Source organism: Buteo buteo, chromosome 4, assembly GCF_964188355.1.
Source record: "Buteo buteo chromosome 4, bButBut1.hap1.1, whole genome shotgun sequence".
Lineage (NCBI taxonomy): Eukaryota > Metazoa > Chordata > Aves > Accipitriformes > Accipitridae > Buteo > Buteo buteo.
This window is the reverse complement of record NC_134174.1, coordinates 35,373,396-35,392,665: the sequence shown is the minus strand read 5'-3', so window position 1 is coordinate 35,392,665 and position 19,270 is coordinate 35,373,396. Positions and strand designations below refer to the sequence as shown.

Sequence of the window (19,270 nt, the reverse complement as noted above, 5' to 3'; positions counted from 1 at the left end):
TGATTGCCTCCCAGTTGAGCAAGAGGAAAATATAGCGATGCAATGAAGGAATTTCTTTAGCTTTGAAGGGTTTCAGAGAAGCATAGCCACACACTTGAAAATGTACTACAGAAAAAGGATGATGAATAGACATAAAACGGCCATTACTTCTACAATGCATACCCTGCCAGTAATTGTGACAGGTTTATTGCTGAGTTTGAGCCCAAGAAGTCAAGCAATTTGGAATGAGTATTTTTCCTTCATTACAAAATGGCAAACATCCAGCCCAATAAGGAGATCTTGTTTCACTTGGACTGAGGTTATTAAGGTTCTAGGAGCTGCCTCCCTGTAAATAAGTAGAATCAGGGGCATCACAAGCTGGTTTGCTGAATTGATCTTCATCCATCCCACAGGGAACTTTCCATGTTGTGCCACCTTCCCTGCACTTGCAGCAAGACTAGAGAAGAAAGCACAGACACAGAAGTGCTAATGCAGTTCAATGGAAAAGCTGACATGAAATCAGTTGCTGGGCCGGAAGAGTGCAAACCAAAAGCAGATATGTTTCCAACCCTCCCAGCCTCTATGGTCAGCAGGTACACAAGCTGGCAGGCACTGTAACACCTGTAAGAACTCCTGGAGCTACACCTGTTTTTCTTATATGCAGTGAAAGAAGGGAACAAGGGAGTATATGACAGCTGAGAGGCAGGCAGGTGTATACCAGTGGGGGAGAGGGGAGCAGCTGCTACTGCGTATCACTGGGGACATCATTTACTTACAGTACAGCACCACTCCTCACCTCCTGCCCACACACTGAGAGCCATCGTCAAGCTCGTGTCTTTCCCTGCCTTCATTGCTGGAGCCTCTTTTTTCCCTCGGGCCTCTCAGAAATGCACTGAAAACACAGCAGCTGGAGGGATCTCCTTTGCTACAGGTCTACCCTCCTTTTTCTTACATCCTTTCACCAGCTCCTCTTTTCACCACACTTGCCCTTGTCCTTAAGGCTTAGAGCTCTGCCTTCATCCTACAAGTCCTTTCACATTTTCACCACCCTTCCCCACCTTCACTACACCGATGGTGGGAGCTAGCTATTTATCCTTCCTTCACACATCTGTCTTCATGTTGCCCCCTCCACACAAGCCTCTTCTGTTACGATAATCCTCTGCTGTTGTTCAAATCTCTCCCTAGAACTGATACTTGCCTAAATAGTTTAAACATAAATTGAGAGATAGATGAGTAGTGTTGATTCATATTTATTTAACAAGAGCAAAGGAAAAATAGTTGGTGGTTTGCAAAAGCACGAAGTGCTTCTGAAAGCTACAATACACACATAGTATGGTTTTACTTGGGTTACAGCCCTTCTGAATTTTTGCTCTGTTCTTGTCTTAGGTTGTCAACAACTCAAACAAGGGCCCTTCCTCTAGAGGGGTGACAGGACATTGTGGATATTGTTTACAGAAATTAAAACAAGAGGCAATGAGGTGGCAGTGGGCAGGCTGTACCCGTGGGTCATTTTTAGTACCTGTTCTAGTAGTACCTCTACCTGTTTTGCAGTTTAGGTAATCAAGGATCAAGCAAAGGCTCTGTTACTTGGTGCTGATAATTGTACTTTACGCTCAACTTATACTGGTACTATGTTTGCCTACAAATTCACTGCTCTACCAGAATCTAATTAATCTTTCTGTGAAGTGCTTTCATTACCCGCAGTCTAATAAACACTAAAAAACAAAATTCAACTCCATATAACTATTATTTATGCTACAATTCCTTCTGTCGTGGCTACTTTATCTAGATTTGCAACCACCGTGCAGTAGATGTGCTCTCTGGATGCCCCCACCCAGCTATCACAAGCACAAACAAGCCGTTCAGTGTTCTGAGTCACAGCGTCAGCCCACTGCTCTTTAGAACTGATGTCATTGCATTTGTACTTCCCCGGCTATCTGAGCAGTCTGCCTGCCTCTCTGAGGATGACAACTAATGGAGAGAGAACCTGGAATTCCAGATCTTGAAGAGGAGGGGAGGATGGCCTTATTACTACGGATGTGCTCTCCATCAGTGCCCCTAATCCAGAACAGAGCTGCTGAAGCCTAAGATTTATTATTTTATTAAAACAATCATAGGCAGATTATATTTAGTGGTACTGGCATTAAATGCTGCTAATTGCTAATGTAGTAGCATTGCTAATCCCTAATCTTGTTTCTGAGTGGAAAAGAGTTGACCCAAGACTCCCTTCGCCTTCCTTGCTCCTGCGATCAGACCCTATCAAATACTGAATGCCAAAGCTTATGACCGTTTGAAATGCCTTAATGGTCTAATTTGGCCACTTTAAGGATTTGAGAATAAGAGGTCAACGTTATCAGTGAAAGGAAAGCACACATAGTCAGAAGCTTCCCAGAAACTTAACGCCCAAATCTACTCTTAACTTGTGAACTTCATGTGGATCTAACCTGGCACCCCTCTCTCGCCAATAACATGAGATACATTTACTGATTAATATGATTTTGAAAACATCATTTGTGGGTGATATATGAGAGTTGATCCTTACCTTTGATACTCAGCTATCAGCTTGACCCTATATCTGCTAGTACTCTTCTCACCAGCATTAGTAGGTACTGGATTATGCCTTATATAGCGTCTTTTAGCTTTGGGGTTTTATCTTCATTAATAAATCACTGAATGATGCTGTGTTGAATGAATAGCGGCCAGCATCAACACTATTCACCTGCACTCCTACTTACAGTTTAAGGAAAACATTCTGGGTCTGTCTTTGAAATTTCTGTTGCCACTCTATCACACCCTCCACCAACTCCCCCTACTAATCACAGACAATCTCTAAAAAAGAACTGTTCAGGTTTTTTTTTTGGGGGGGGGGGGGGTTAAATGTGAGAATTCTTATAAGTAAAACAGTAGTTTCTATGCTAAATAAACATGGTATTATTTTATTGTTTTCATGGGTTTGCAATGCTTATCATAAACACTTTGCTACATGTAAATATGTTCCTTAACTATAGAAGCATTCATGATTTTACATATGCAAACTATCTAAAGTAAAATAAATTACTACAATTTGCTTTTTGTTATGTGACAAATGCTCTAAGCAGTAATATAGTACTTTTCCTCTTGTAAAAGTAATAAACACAACACATGATCAAAATCTCTGAAAAGGAGCTGCTGAATTATCCATGCCACATAATTCCCCTCATAAATATCATCTTGAATACACATTGGGTTCTTTTGCTTTGTCTACTTTAATTGAAAGGTTGCTCCAGAATCTCATTACTTATATTTAATATTAATTCTTAAACATTTATTAATTAAATAATATTAATTGTTAATACTTAATATTAAATATCTAGATTTCTAGACAACATTTACTTATGGCCAGTTTATACCTATTTACTCTTACATCAGCATTTACTTTCAGCTTGAATGCCTCTTGCTCCCTTGAGTTTCTCTCCCTATTGTCCTAGGGACCACTACCACTTCTCCTCCCTAGTTTTGTTTTGGTAAGGTTTGGTGAGCCAAATTCTTGCGCAGCCTCAGTTAGTTCTGTTTTGTTTTGGTGGGGTTTCTTGTTTGGTGGGGTTTTTTGGTTGGGTTTTTTTGTTTGTTTGCTTGGGGTGGGGTTTTTTTGGTCTATATCAGAAATACCTTGGAATAACCTGAAATCACATTTGCTTTGGGGGGCTTTTTTTTTTTTTTTAACCATAACACACACCACCCAGTGAACAACTAATATAGACAGGTCCTTCTCTTTCTTGGTTGGTAGATTGTTGGAGAAACCAACAGGAGAAATACATGTACTCTTTAGCCAAGAGTTTGATCTGTTTTCCACTATGAATTTCAACACATTTCCATGTTCTGCTGCAACCATTCCTGGCTGTGTGTCAGCAGAAATTCCATAGGCATCTTCTTATTTGTACAGCCCAAGCCATTACTGAAGAAGCTAATGAGCAAACAAATTTTTAAGAACTTCAATAGGAAGTTCTAGCTCCAGCATTTTACAACACTAACATATTTTGAATGTTAGTCCCTTTTCTATTTATCTGTATGTCCCTAATTACTCTCCCTGCTTTTCCCTCGTAAAGCCTTGCATAGTCTCATAGCACCTACTCAGCTTTCTGCCCATGTCCTCTCTACCCTACCATTCTCTAACCCTCCATCCTGGCTCATTAAATTTTGTGTTACCTCTGCATTTGCTTTTCTTTTGTCTCTGGTCTCGTGCCTGGCACAATCTGTTTCCTTGCCCTTCATGTTGCCGTATCCTTGTCCATATACATTTATTTATTTTCCTGCTCTTCCAACTATATATAACTTCCCTCTGTCATTTTCTGTCCTTTACACTTCTCCTGCTTACATTTTGTTGTTCCCACATCCTCCCTACCCTGACCACACTCCTTCACTCTAATATTCCTCTTTGGTCTCCTGACAGACCCGACCCTTGGCAGCAGATACAGCCAAACTTTGGCCCGGGCTGTGAGATGAGGGCCTGCTGGCACCAGACTCGCAGAGCAGTCCAGCTGCCTGTGGGAGGCTGGACCCACTCCCCAGGCGAGAAGGCGCAGCTGAAGCCACCAGCCAGCTGCTCCCCACCGAGCCCAGAGTGAACCAAGGGGACACCAGAAAGCCCATACCATTTTCCTCCTGGCTCCTGATCCTTTTTCATACATCTGAGGAACTACCCTGTCACTCCCTGGGCTGTGTCATGACTTTGGTGCACAGCTTACAGGGTCAGGAGGGTTAGTTCCCCCACTCTACAGTGGCTTTTGCCATACAGCTCCCATTATCGATTCCCCTCTGTTTCTATACCTCATTTCACTTTCTACCTCTCCAGTTTCTCAGATCTCCTTTATGTATCATTTGACTCTCGCATATACAGTGAAGGCACAGTTGCTTTATTCACTGGTACACCTGCACTTCATGTTCGTTGGAAACAACTGCCTATTGAGGACAATTCAACAGGAACAGAACTCCTGCCGTATGTAAAAGCTACAAGTGGAAGCATCCATCTCACTGAATCCCAGCCTACCTTTTGCAACACTGGAACTATGAAAATAGCAGCTCTTTTTTGATTAAAACAGAAGTTTTCAAAGGTGAGGACTAAAGCTCAGGTTTAGTTCAGCAGCCCAGGGAAACCCCCTTTACACCCTATGGTGACAGAACAGGAGCAGTGAGGCCAGGCCCCTCGGCTTGCAAGAGCAATGTACCTCTCCACATCTTTGTTGAAAAAGCGTTTCAAAGTGATGATTAAGCAAACTAAGCATAACTAAGATTTCACACTTACCCTTGCAGTGAAGTCCACAGCAGCACCCCGATTTAACAGCAATGTAGCTACATTGATATTTCCATAGTGAGCAGCTATGTGGAGGGGAGTGAACCCACTCTGGAAAAACAAAACAAAACCAATAGATACTTATTTTTTTATATCTCATTGGTACTCCAAAATTTGTATCGCATCACTGACAAAAGCTAGTAATAGGAGTCTGCTGCAAATCACCATTCCAATTCTGTACTAGTTTTCACTCACTAACATTTACTTAGAGACTCTCAGAGAGTCTAAATAAAATCATATTGCTAAGCAGGAGAGAAAAAAATTAACATAATTATTCAGAAGACCAGAAGTAAGACAAAACTTTCAGTTATTCCAGAAAAACAACAGCAAAACATTTGAGTATTAAAGCCATGATCCATCTTCTATATGAAATTAATTTCTAACTAGAAATATCTAGTTGTTATTGGTATTATGTCAGTCTTGCAAGTTAAATCTCTTAGAGATTCTTTGCAGAAGTTCAGATACAAGTCCTTTAATGATACTTGCTGTTTTTTATAAATTCAAAGTAGATGCAAATGAAAACAACATCAAAGATGATTTTAAATTATTAATATGGATTCTTTTTTCCAAGGGTTAGTACCATAAAGATCAGTCTCCCACTGTGGGCAACCGCACTGGGTTATGTTCAGACACCATGAGTTACCACCCTAATTAAAAGATGCCTTACTGATAAAATTACTTCAGCAACTTATTTTCATATTTAAGTAGTTTTACTTCCTTTTAAAATAATGCTAAAACATGCAGCAATTCCATCAGTCCTGCAAAGTATGAAACCTTATGGGAACTAGATGCATTTCTAAATTGTTAGCAAGCCATGCTAGCTGCCATTGCCTTGCTTTGGGAGTTTGGCAGATATAAAACCACTATCGGATCATTCTATTTGCTGACACCATCAAGGTAAGTGTCATGCAGAAGCCTAAAATCGAACCTGGGTGCACAACATGACAGGGTTGTCTGCAGCTCTTAACACATCTGATAAATGTATGCTCCACGAGAATCCCTGAAAACTCCATCTTACATAATGTGGCTCTTTTATGATGGCAGTTAGTTCCCAAGAATGCTTACTCTTACTTTTAAACCCTAGTTTCAGCTGCAGAAAGCCCTGGTATCTAAACTACAGTCTTCTCTAGCACATGCTACTTCATTTCATCTAAAGCAGGTATCTATCCTATAAAAGGCAATGCAAAAAGGAGGAGGAAGAAATGATGCAGCAGCACTAAGTCATGGAGGAGTGATGATGCATATATATATTTATATATACCTCTGTTGTTCTATTCACCATCATCTAGGTTAACACATTTGGAAGCAAAGAGGGGGAAAAAATGAACGGTTAGTTCACCACTGGTGATATGGGTGCAAAAAGCTTCATGATCGCTACGTGGCACGGCAGCTCAGATGACAGCACAATCAGCACACAAAGGAAGCTCGACTGAATGGAAGCTGAATGATCGAGTACTTTGAATGTTAATTGTTACATGTTTACCAAAGTTCTTAAAGTAGCAATTGCACAAACAACTAATCAAATGACTTAATTGTACAATACCTATAGCACACCACTGCAGGAGTGGCTTTCAGTCCCAAATGAATAATTCTAATAATTTTTTGCTTATTATTTTCCATTTGCAAGGTTTCTACAGGAGAAATTAACTCTGATTTAAACAAAAAGGGAATGGGGGAGAAAGAGGCAAAGGAAGAAAATGAAACGTTATTCTTAACCACACACTATAGAAGAAAGTTGTGTGTAACTCCGCAGCAAAATACTTCACACTAAGGGAGATCTTCACTGGATGTAATACACATGGTCAGCACTTAATAGCATCAAACCTTTTTTCTATTTACAACTGACCTTTGACTCCACATCAGCATTGTGGTCATTCTGCAGGAGCAGAGCCGCTGCCTTCGTATCATCCTTGCGAGCAGCGATGTGAAGGGCAGGAAGACGGACTTTTCCCTTTGTATCATTTTCAAGCAACAGTGAAACCACTTGGTCATGACCTTGCTGCAAAGCTACTGCCAAAGGCGTGAAACCATCCTGCAACATACAATGGGGACGCTCAACACATGTTCCAAGCTTTCCAGGGGGCAGAAAGGGGAGGGAAAAGATCTCAGCATTAGTAACAGTACTGGCTCAAAGTGTAATATGGTGCAAATTAAAAGTACCCTGCAATGACACTCAAATTAGAGCAAAGTGTGGGTGAACTAGGTCTCAAATGCTCAAAACACCTTTCTGGCACTCCAGACTTAAACATAAAATTACAAGACACAAGCAAACAAAAATGACAGCTACTTGAGGAAAAAAAGTGTGAAATTACTCATGAATTAACAGTTATATAAATATGTGTATAATAAAGTGTATAATTCTATAAAAAGGTATAAAAAGCAGAAATATTAAAATTACAGTTGTTAATGATGTCTCCATAGCAAATTATCATCCCTTCCCCCCACAGCTACAGGTTATAATCTACATTTTTTAAGAAAAAAACCCCAACACTTCAGCTCTATCCTCTGATATATTTTAGATATGGAATTAAAGTCTAATAATATTTGAATATTAATACCACATTCTCCCAATATACCAACTATTTTACTACAACTTGCATTTATGAAAATTTATATAGATGTGATGGACAATCCTCTTACAAACAGAAATTATTTCCTTTCAGACTAGCAAATAGCCAAAGTAGTGCAGAATAAGAAACCTGAAAAATAGAAGATTTTTGTTTAAGAGATTGTAGAATGGATTCCTCAAACACATGAAAAGTACAGTCTGAGATGTTTTTATAATTTTATTTTTATGGATTCTTAGAAAACTAAAGAATGAAAGTGTTGTCATTTAGATTCTGCTCCTTCCCAAACATTTAAGTGGCATTCCAGTCCAGGAACACATTCAGCTTTGCCCAAGATAATACCCATAAATCATTCAAAAAATCTCAAATGCAAATTACTCCACTTGGGATATTTATTTATTACATTTGACTCTCGATCAATATATCCAAAGCTTATATTACTAAACTTCATTACACTTTAGTAGGTAAACACCTTCTTTCACTTTTCAACTACTTTTGTTGTGGTAAAACTGTGTAAATGTGAAATAAAAGTGCAGCAATGACACAGAAGAATGTAGATCCTCACACTACGTCAAAAGTGAAGAGTTCAAGTGTTAACTTTTTAACTTTTAGAACTAAAAGTAATGTTTTCAAGAAGGAATTTTTCTCTCTGGCTTACCAAACAGAGAGTGCCTCAATTTAGGAGGAGAAACTGGAGGAGTTCTGAAAAAGAGCATTTTTTCAAAGTTTTGAAGGGGAACAGGAAAAAAAAAAAAAATCACTGAAATTCCTGGGGTCATAACAAGCTTTTTTCTTTTTCATGAATTTTTCAAACTCATTTCACCACAGCCTTCCCCTCTGCCTCCAGCTCACCATCCTCCAGCAGCGGGGCAGAGCTCTGGGCTGCAGTCCCGGGCCACGAGTGGCTCCTGGGATGAAACGACAGCGCAGCCTCAGACTGCGGGCGCAGAGCGGCACAGGGTGTGAAAAACGCTGTGTAGCTCTGAAGGCCAAAAAACTCCATGAGCATCCCCCACAAGAGGGCTCTGGCAATATAGCTACGCTGTACCTGCAGAAATGGAGGCTCTTGCCTGGAGAAAACCCGAGTGCGGCAGCTCTCGCCCTAGTGACCCGGAGACATTGGCTTCCTGGTCTATTTATACAGCCAACGGCAGTGGCACAGTCAGCCGCTTCCCAAAGAAAAGTGGTTTAGCTATCTACAATGTCTTTTCTCGTTGGGCTTTTTCTTTGCTAAAAATGCTGGTAACAATAATATTAAAAAAAAGGTCCTAGGAACACATTTTCTCTTTTCCTTAGGGAAAAGGGAGTGGACAAATGGGAGAGAGCACTTCATTTCAATCCCAGAACAGCTGCCATCATCCCCTATACCCCCAGTTTCATAATTCTGATGAGAGTTGCCCATCATTTCAGTGTGTGCAGAGATCACTGTATCAAGGCCAAGCAAACTGCAACCAAGAATATTAGCACTGACAAGAATGCATTTCCACCACATGCTCTCGGAAGATGCCAACTCACAAAAAGCAATTGCAAGCAAGTACCGTGATGTCAGTACTATAATTAGCAACTGCACTTTAAAACATAAGGCAAAGTCCACTCCAGAAAAAAACAAAACAACCCCCCCCCAAAACTAAAAACAATTTCAAGAAAATAGTTTGTTCTATTTTTTTATTGAGATTAAAACACCTTTGTTAAAGAGTTGTATTTTTAATGAATATTTAGCTAAGTGGCAATCATTTAATAACAAAGGCTTTTGCACTTACAAAGGTAAAGGTAAATCAGATTTATATGAAAACTTGGACCAAGAGAAAATAAAAAAGCACCCGTAGGCAACTATCACAAACAAGGTAACAAAGGCAACACTGTTTTGTAGTCTGGTATCTTCAAAGGAATTCTCCACGGATAAAATTAGATTGCACCTTATCGTCAAGCTGAGTTGGAGAAAAGCTCAACCTAAACGGACATATAATGCTCAAGGGAAAAACAATATCAAAGAAAAAGAACCAAGTACCCATGCACAATTAAAAAAATTTCTATTTTCAGAAAATCTTACAGTGGAAAGAATATTTTCAAAAGTCTGAATCTACTGTACATCTCTGGGGGTCCCGTGACTTCTTTGTTTCCAAGTTTTTACAAAGAAATAGAAATTAGTGTTCTGAAAACTACAATTTTCAATTAATTTTCCAGATTGAAAGTATTTCATTTTGGTATTTCTTGGCTTTCATATCTTTGAGCCTGTCCCGAAACTACTTTCTGATGCACACATCTAGTTATAACTAATTTTTAGTGATTTTGAAAACATAACTTTGATCCATTAGTGATTCATTTTTTACAGTGCTGACTTCAGAAGAGAAGAAAAAGATTCCATACATACATCACTACACAGTGATACTATGAGATATAGTGATACAATAAACTAATTTTGCATTTCATATTTTGCAAAAAGTAGGTCTTTTTCAAATAAGCATTATTTCCTTCATGCAATCACTTCAGATAGAGCAATCATAATTTAATAAATATTAGCAAGAGCACATACTGAAATACCTTTTTTTTTTGGTAGCAATATCTTGGGAATTAAGACAACTGAAAATTTATTAGATTAAAAACCTATCTCAATGCAGTACAATTACAACTATTAATATATCTGCTATTTTTTTTCCCTCCAGGTTGCCTTATTTGAGTTAGAATTACTTTTTAGAGCAAGAAATAAAAAGTGTTCTTCTAGAAAGATCACAGAACACCTTCAAAGATGGACCTTGCATTTTTCTGTCAGCTTGAAATTATTACTGCAGGACCAGATAGCATAACTAGGTGCTACAGAGAGGGTATCAACATGGCAATATTCGCAGTTCAGAAAATGCTCCAAGCACTAAGTAACCCTGGGTTTTCCCTGATATCCCAGGTCTGGCTCCAAAGCATAGGTAAACAGTTGTTCTTGCTTTATGGTTGCCCTCCACATTATACTCACTATTTTTAATGAAGCACAGAGAACTTTTATATTATGCACACAGCTTCCCTGTTTGAGCACTTAACCTGAAAGATTACCAGTTATGACTAAAAACACATCTATTTTTAGAACTGTTTCTAGTTAAAGTAATTTTTTAATTTTAGAAATGGCAAGACATGGTTTAAATTGCTGAAAAGCCAATAACTTAGTATTCATTACCACACTTTGCAGAGAGAACTTCTTATTGGTCTTTAATTTTGTATTTATAAGAGTAGTTTGGTATAAGCTGGCAAGAATCACTGCTGAAGCACATTTTGCTTTGTTCATAAAGTATGAAATTCAAACTTTTACCTCTGTGGCAAGGCTTTGACTGGCACCATTGTCAAGAAGAAACTTAACAACCTCCAGGTGGTTTTCTTGGGCTGCCATATACAGTGGAGTGAAACCATTCTGAAATAGGAAAACAAGAGTGTAAACACTCCACAAACATTTCATACATACCACAAATCTGCCAAACTTGGGTAGATTAGGAGGAAACCAAATAGACTGTGTGCTCACATGCCAGTTAATGCCATGATCTCCCTTGATTTAAATGAAGATAGGAGAAGGGTAATATTATTTAAAAGGACACAGTGGGATCTTTCAGCTGACCAGATACAATTCCCACAGCTAAGCAAGAATACTTCTTCTTACATCTGTTGTGAAGTCAAACTAAAAACCAGTCTGGACAGACCATTTGGTAGAGATGAGTTATGACTTCTGATAAATGCAGTCACAACAATGGAAATGCAAAATGGGATGAGCAAATACAATAGGAGTCTGTAGCAAAAGCAAGAGCAGTGGCTCTTCAGAATACTTTCCAATTTTTTCTATTCTTTCCATTAGCTTTGACTTCTCTTTCACTCATGCCAGCTACTTATGCATTTTTTCTCCTCAAAGAGCTGCCTTCTGAGCGTAGCCTGCTTGTGGTCACTGAGCTACTTCATATTTCAGGCACCAGGAGATCTGAGGATCATTGGCTCTCAGTAGTTTGAGACAGAGGTTTATCAGTGTTTCCAACCACATTAGAGCATTTCTCAAACCATGCTTACGTGATTTCAGTCAATGCAATAAAAGTATTAGAAGCTGCAGAGTTTAACTGATTCTTTGGCAAGTGCTTTCCTCTTACAGTCAATTCTTTTGTCTTTGCCTTAACTGTATACACGTCCCAGCTCTTCAGGAATTGATTTTTTGGGGACTAACATTAAGACAATATATTTTTCCCTATTGTTCTAAGCATTTCTGAAATTCGCAGCTTTGATGTCACTCAAAAACCAAAACAGCATAATGAAGTCATGAAACCTATCTTGGGATCAAATACCTCTAAAGTAATTTATAGAAGTTGCTGATTTACACCTGAAATTGCTTGGCTTTCACATAGCACTGCGCGTTCCTCAAACAGAATCGTGAACTAGTAGTAAATACATTTTATAGTAACAACTTAAAATGTCCATATACTATTGACTGAGCAGTTTGGTACTGCTGAAGCAATCAAAGCAGCATCAGCAATAAGAATGACAATCCCTTCCTCCTCTGATCACGTTGCATGTTTTTACCCTTCACACTCCAGCATTACTCTGTCAGACATACCACTGCTAGATTTTTCCCTGATCCCTTTCCTTATGGTACCAGCATAGGTGATAACACCATTAAATGTTTTGCCCAGGAGGTCACTGAGGTTTCAGTGGGCTCTGTTAGGGCCCCGTTTTTCTTCTCACTGTCTTCCAGATCTCATGCCATTGGGATTTCTGTGAACCTCAGACTTCTGTTAAGTAAACTTCACACAGAGTCAGCTGCAATCAGGGCAGCAGCTTCCCTCTTCAACTGCTCCCTCCTAAGATCCCCCCACGACCTCTCGCTCTACCACACACCACTTCTGGTGATTACCCTAGAGCGTGGGGAGGATGTACAGGAAAGGAAATACAAAATAAAACAGGAGGTAAGGACTAGTTAAAAATAACGGGTAAAACAGAAGAGAGATTTCATCTGGCTTAAATAACAGAAAAGTTGAAGTGCTTCCATATGACTGGGTTTGGCTGAGAGTATCAGCACTCTCACGTGTGGGTGGGAGTGAGTGGTGAGTGGGTAGTGTCTGGCGAGGGCAGACATTTCAGCAGGGTGGAAGGCACAGGGGGAGCAGCCTAGCAATTCAGCTAGAACAGTTACAAAGGACATTGGCCTAGATTTTGTAGGAAACCAATGGAGCCAAACACAGATGAGCTGAGAAGAGTTTGGCCATATATTTGCATCAAAGAAAAAACATCAACATTCTGGGCTCTGGAGAGATGAAGGGAACCGTAGCCTAAGACCTATAGCAGTGAACTTTGGCTGAGTTATAGTAGCCATGGTGAAAAGAGCTGAGACACGTCTGACTGCCACAGCAACGGGGCAGAGTTGCAGGGCACACATCCAACACAGAGCACGCAGGAGAGCGTAGGTGACCCGACGCTGAGCATGCAGGCTTCACTGGCAGCAGAGACAAATAGGAGGTCAGAAGAAAGGACAGCTGGAGATGTAATGGCGTGAACTGGATGTCTGATCCAAGAGGAGCTTTACCATCAACAAGACACTGAGCAGCTGTGAAGCCACATGTTGACAAGGCTTGCACAGGCTGCAAGGTCTATTGCTGTTCCAGTACTTTGATAATTTGGTCTCTATTCAGGGAAGCATCGCTACAAGCATAAAGCAGGCACTGAAGTCCTACCGGAGCCAAAGCCTGAAGTTAGCAATGTGTTAATGCACTCTCCAGAACCAAGGCCTAATGGCTTAGTTATTTATTGTACAGTCAAAATTCTCCTTAGCGAAAAACGAAGAAGCCTGAAAGTGCTTGCTAAGGTACCTAATATCTCACATTACAGGTTATTACTAAAGTGAACAGCAGAGTCTGGCATTTTTCCCTATCGTTTCATGGCATACTCAATATCTATTTACTAACTCAGCTGGAAACAAAGATTAATTTTTTTAGTTTCAAACATTTGCATTTAGAAAGGAAGCAGGAAACACTTCCTAATTATTAGTTTCAGAAAACAATAGGCAAAAATTCTCAGAACCAAGTATTATTAGCATTTAGAGGCAAAGCAGAACCTTTTCTCCTATGCTAAATTATTTTAGGGTTTTCAACATATTTGCCCCCATACTTTGCTTTTTCTTCTCTCTGTAAAAAGTGGCTGAAATTGCGAGAGTGCCACAAGCCTAAGGAAAGCATTTTGTCTTCAATAGTAATAAATAGCCCTTAGAAGAGGTAAAAAAATTCAGACTCAGACTCAGTAAAAATTAACTTTTTTTTTTTTTTTAAAGGACAGGAAGATTTGGTTAAAGAAGGCCTAACATCCCTAATGCTGGAACTATCAGCAGAGTAGACCTGTTACCTTCAAGGGAAGAGGAGGTAAAGCGAAACTCACAGAAAACAGGGTCAGCATCAAAAAGAAAAAGAAAACAAAAAAATCTTTGAGTAGTCTCTTTGTGGGTATGCCAAATTCAGCAGAACTTTATTCTAAGCTTTAGGAAGGCTCAAGTGATGCTCAGTATCACGGACAAAGGTGGTCCAGGCGCAGTTTGGTAACAGGGAGCTCCAGGGACCTCCCAAAAGACTAATCCCAACTGGGGCATCTCACTGACAGGTATTGGTGTAGAACAGCCAATATACATGTCTCTCAAGCAAAGACGTCAAAGGCATCCATAATGGAAAAAAAATAAAAATCTTTAATTCTCATACGTAGGCAAAATAAGGGTAACATGTGGCAAAACCTTAGGGTGTATGGACAATGCAGTTATATAAGATGTTTACAATCTCAGATTATTTTTAGTTTCAGGGCTGAATACACAAGTTCTCAAACACAAGCAGAAAAGATCCTTTCAAAGCCATCTCAATTTCTTTAACAGGAAAACCACTGGAAATACTTCTGCTTTGTTTTACTTCTTAACAGTCATGGAAAATTTTACTTAAAACTACTTGTTGTTGTTCTCTTTAAATTCAAATTGTATGGTACCTGGAACCAAATATTGCTATATCTAGCTAGTATAAAAGAGTAAGAAAGGAGAACTGAGACACCTATTTTTTTTTGTCCAGGTGAAGGAAACATGAAATACAGATCACAAATAACAAACATTCTTGAAACAGATTCTGTTAAACATTTTGTTGATATTATTTGAGAGACCAATAAAAAACCCCCATGTTTCTTTAAAATGTAAATTTTTAAATTTCCCTTTTTAACAAACATTTTCTATCGTGCCCACATCTTTATAATACAGAAGAATGGCAATACTGGGCCAGGTGAGACGACCACCTCTTAACCTGATCCCTTCTCTGATGCTGCCTGCCAGCCCGCCCCTAAGCAGGGAGAACAAGAATGAGGCAGGCACGCAGGGACACCTCCTGTGGCACAGCCATTTGGCTTTCAACAATCTGTGGTTTATGCATTTTTTTAAGCCAGAGTTTTTCTCCATTTCATTTTACTGCTTTTCTCTTAATACCAGCACTGTTTTCCCTTATTTCAAATTTTCTGTAATTGACCTAAATATTCACTCAAAGGACCTGAACAAACTTAAAAGCTCTGCATATGCTTGCAGCACCTCCTTGTACAAGGAAAGGGGATGAGCTCGATTAAGTCTGAGACACTGAATTATGTGAAACAGGATCCCTTTCATTTGAACAAGCTCTCTCTCACTCTACTGTTCTATCAGGATCTCTTCTGACTCTGTAACAATTAGCAGATTGTAGGACACTGGAGGGCAGATCTAAGGCCAAAGGGTACATGCTTTGCTCTGCTGCCTGTTACACAACCACTTCCAGTATCCTTCAAATACCCCTGGATGAGCCTCCAGTTTCTTCATCTCCAGGGGTGTGCATCTGTGTGGCTTCTGGACAACTTAAAACAGAGACGTTTTTTCTATGTTTTCTCTGTTGATGAATGAGGTGGACAACTCAGTTAATCCCAACTGATGGTTGACATGCCATGTGGGAAAAGACCTGAACACAAGCTGGGATTTCACTGTGCTGTCATGCCTATGGGGGAGAGCAAGACTTGATATGTCCATGATGCCTCTTGGTACACTCTGACCATCTGGCGAGGGGTAGAGCAGAAAGGGGAGAGCTGGAAGCACTTAAAGTTTTAATTGTATGTTGAGTTACAAGGTAGGAATGAACTCAGCACTCCACTCACTAAAATGCTTGCTTCAGTAATAAAATGACAGCTGTGTGTTTAAACTTCATCCTTGCACCTGTTGTTGATTACCTATGTGTGTGGAACAGCTAAAAAAGAATAGGGGTTTTTTTTTATGTTAGCAGGACTACATTCATCTTATTGACTTTATCAAACCCTATTTTCAAGAGCCAGCATTAACACAATGAGATCTACCAAATATACTTACTAATACTGTAGTTTATAAGGGGAGAACCATTTTAATGTGAGCAAAATTTTTGATAATACCAAACAGAGAAATACTACTTTACCTGAGACTGTGCATTGACATTGGCCCGATTGGTAACCAACACTTTGACTACTTCTGCTTGTCCAGCGAGGGATGCTATGTGCAATGCTGTGTTTCCTTTCTGCAATGAGAGACAGTGATATTTGAAAAGAGTACAAAACCTGAGCTTGAATACATGACAATACTATCAAGAACATATTCCACTTCAATATGTAGTATTTCTTGCAATAAAATACTGTTAATGACTACTTCTAATGGGAAGTTATTCTGGAAGACTTGAACAGAAACCAAGACAGGAATCTACAATTTGTTCATAGAATCATAGAATGGTTTGTGTTGGAAGAGACCTTAAAGATCATCTACTTCCAACCTCCCTGCCATGGGCAGGGACACCTTCCACTAGACCAGGTTGCTCAAAGCCCCATCCAACCTGGCCTTGAACACTGCCAGGGAGGGGGCATCCACAACCTCTCTGGGCAACCTGTGCCAGTGCCTCACCACCCTCACAGTGAAGAACTTCTGCCTTACATCTAATCTAAATTTACCCTCTTGCAGTTTAAAGCCATTACCCCTTGTCCTATCACTACATGCCCTTGTAAAAAAGTCCCTCTCTGGCTTTCCTGTAGGCCCCCTCTAGGTACTGGAAGGCTGCTATAAGGTCTCCCTGGAGCTTTCTCTTCCCCAGGCTGAGCAACCCCAACTCTCTCAGCCTGTCTTCGTAGGAGAGGTGCTCCAGCCCTCTGACCATCTTCATGGCCCTCCTCTGGACTCGCTCCAAAAGGTCAACGTCCTTCTTATGTTGGGGCCCCCAGAGCTGGACGCAGTACTCCAGGTGGGGGCTCATGAGAGCGGAGTAGAGGGGCAGAATCACCTCCCTCAACCTGCTGGTCACGCTTCTTTTGATGCAGCCCAGGACATGGTTGGCTTTCTGGGCTGCAAGTGCACGTTGCTGGGTCATGTTGAGCTTCTCATCATCCAACACCCCCAAGTCCTTCTCCCTCAGGGCTGCTTCAGTAAGTCTCATCCCTAGTAACCTGTGACATTTACTATAATCTAAAAAGTTTCTATTAAACAATTATTGAAGCCACTCCATCAGTGGAAAATGGGCAATTACTGCTGCAGTAACGTCTGTAATCAGTTGGCTGACACCTTGTGCCCATGCCATCAGCGTGAACAAGAGAACAATTAGATAGGACCGACTGACCTTTGTCGCTGCATCCACACTGGCACCTCGCTGTATCAGTTCAGAGACAACTTCTACATGCCCTTCTTTGGAAGCAAGATGGAGAGCATTCAACCCATTCTGATTAAAAAAGAAGAAAGAAAAAAAGAAAAGCAATGGGAAAGATTGGCAAAGGTTTTCCAGCATAGCAAACATATCGGGAGACAAATTGTTATATCCCAGTGAGAGGAATGCTTCCAAAAACTACTCTTATGTAAACTTTACAAGAACTAGATTATAAGGAAAGAGTATGAATTAAGTCAGGATATAATAGCTCTGGGGTGTCAAGTTCTGTGTGCTGTCCCATAATCTGATGTAATACAAATGGAATGAAAGATAACGTTAAATAGCACAACATTCTCCAAGTGGAAGTGAAATAGTGTCTTGGTAAGGGGTGTAAAAAAAAAAAAGTTTTAATTGGACAAAATATGTAAACATGGCTCATCAAAAACCACTTAAGTTATCATTGCCATGAAGTACAAATATAGAGAGAGATTCAAGAAATAGTAAGAAAGGTATTTATCCAGTAAATTTGATCAAAATATTCTTCAACCTGATTTGAAATGTTGATATCCACTCCACTTTTTAAGTAGTCGAGAGCCTTTTCCAAGTTGCCAGCTCGAGCAGCTCTCAGGTAACTTGCATTTGTGTCAGACTACAAGAAAAAAGGAAAAGTCCCATTAGAAATTACAGCACAGTATAAAAATACATTCCCTTGGCAAAGAAGTTACTAATGATACAACATATTGTACATACATTCAACTAGACATGAAAGGATTCCAAACTGCCTCATCAAATGCGGGTCAAATCCTGCCCTCCTTGCTTATGCAGCCTCCCTCTGGTGTAAATAGGCTGTCCGCCTGACTAGGCAGCACAAGATTTGACTTCGTATATTAATGTGAATTATGCAGCACTGTCTAACATGCAAGGCTAGTAGCCAGGGACACATCTGGTACCCAGCATGGAAGACAAACATGGTGAGGCTCAGGATAGGACTCCATGGAAACCACTCTGCTCTTTCCAAAAGTGCCACACCACTTTTAATGTCCAAGCTGAACAGACTGGACCGGTACTGTAAGATCTCACATGACAGATTTAAAAAAATCCAAAATACTCAACATTGAAGGACTGGACTACCTGAATGGAAAAATATGGTTCTATAAATTAAGGCATTTTAAAAACTAATGTCTGATTACATTTTGTTTTATTTTCTCCATCCTCCCTCATTTTATGGCACATTTTATTTACAATATCTGTCCACATTCAGTGAAGTAGCCAGAAATCCCTAGATACAGTGCCATTATCTAAACTGCATTTTACTTTTTTTCAGATCTTGCTTTAAAGATAGCTGTGCAAATGTGCTTTGTGACTTCAGCTTGAATGTAAGGATGGCAGAAAGGATGGTTAAGTCATGAAAGAATCACTGTAAGTAATTCCCATCCCCGGAGGGTTTTAACAACAAGTTATGCAAATATCCACCAAGGACGGTTTAGATAATGCTGATCCTGCCTTGGAGCAAGTGGAATGAACTGGTTTAGCTTTCAAGAAGGACAAATCCTATGATCTTTTCATTTTATCTGTGCCACGGCTTTCCCTGGCATCTTGGGCAGTCAACACATTTTTTTTGTGCCCTCTTCTCCATTGGTATAACAGGAGTTGTCTTTTCTTTTTTTTCCTCACTATCATTACATCACAGGCTTACATCACTACAATTTTAAGTGCTTTACGATCCTTTAAGGTTCTAAAAGAGTGCAACAATT

General features: G+C 39.9%; 1 protein-coding gene across 1 annotated transcript in view; it reads right to left on the bottom strand.

Annotated features, from left to right (window-relative positions):
- The window catches only part of ANK3 (ankyrin 3), a 212,148-nt gene that overhangs the window by 134,831 nt on the left and 58,047 nt on the right, over positions 1 to 19,270 (bottom strand). Inside the window, exons 2-7 of the mRNA XM_075025511.1 lie at positions 18,064 to 18,165; positions 17,493 to 17,591; positions 16,311 to 16,409; positions 11,171 to 11,269; positions 7,155 to 7,340; positions 5,261 to 5,359 (exon numbers count right to left, since the gene is read on the bottom strand). Of these exons, the coding sequence (XP_074881612.1) occupies positions 5,261 to 5,359; positions 7,155 to 7,340; positions 11,171 to 11,269; positions 16,311 to 16,409; positions 17,493 to 17,591; positions 18,064 to 18,165 (684 nt within the window). The remainder of the gene's footprint in view (positions 1 to 5,260; positions 5,360 to 7,154; positions 7,341 to 11,170; positions 11,270 to 16,310; positions 16,410 to 17,492; positions 17,592 to 18,063; positions 18,166 to 19,270) is intronic.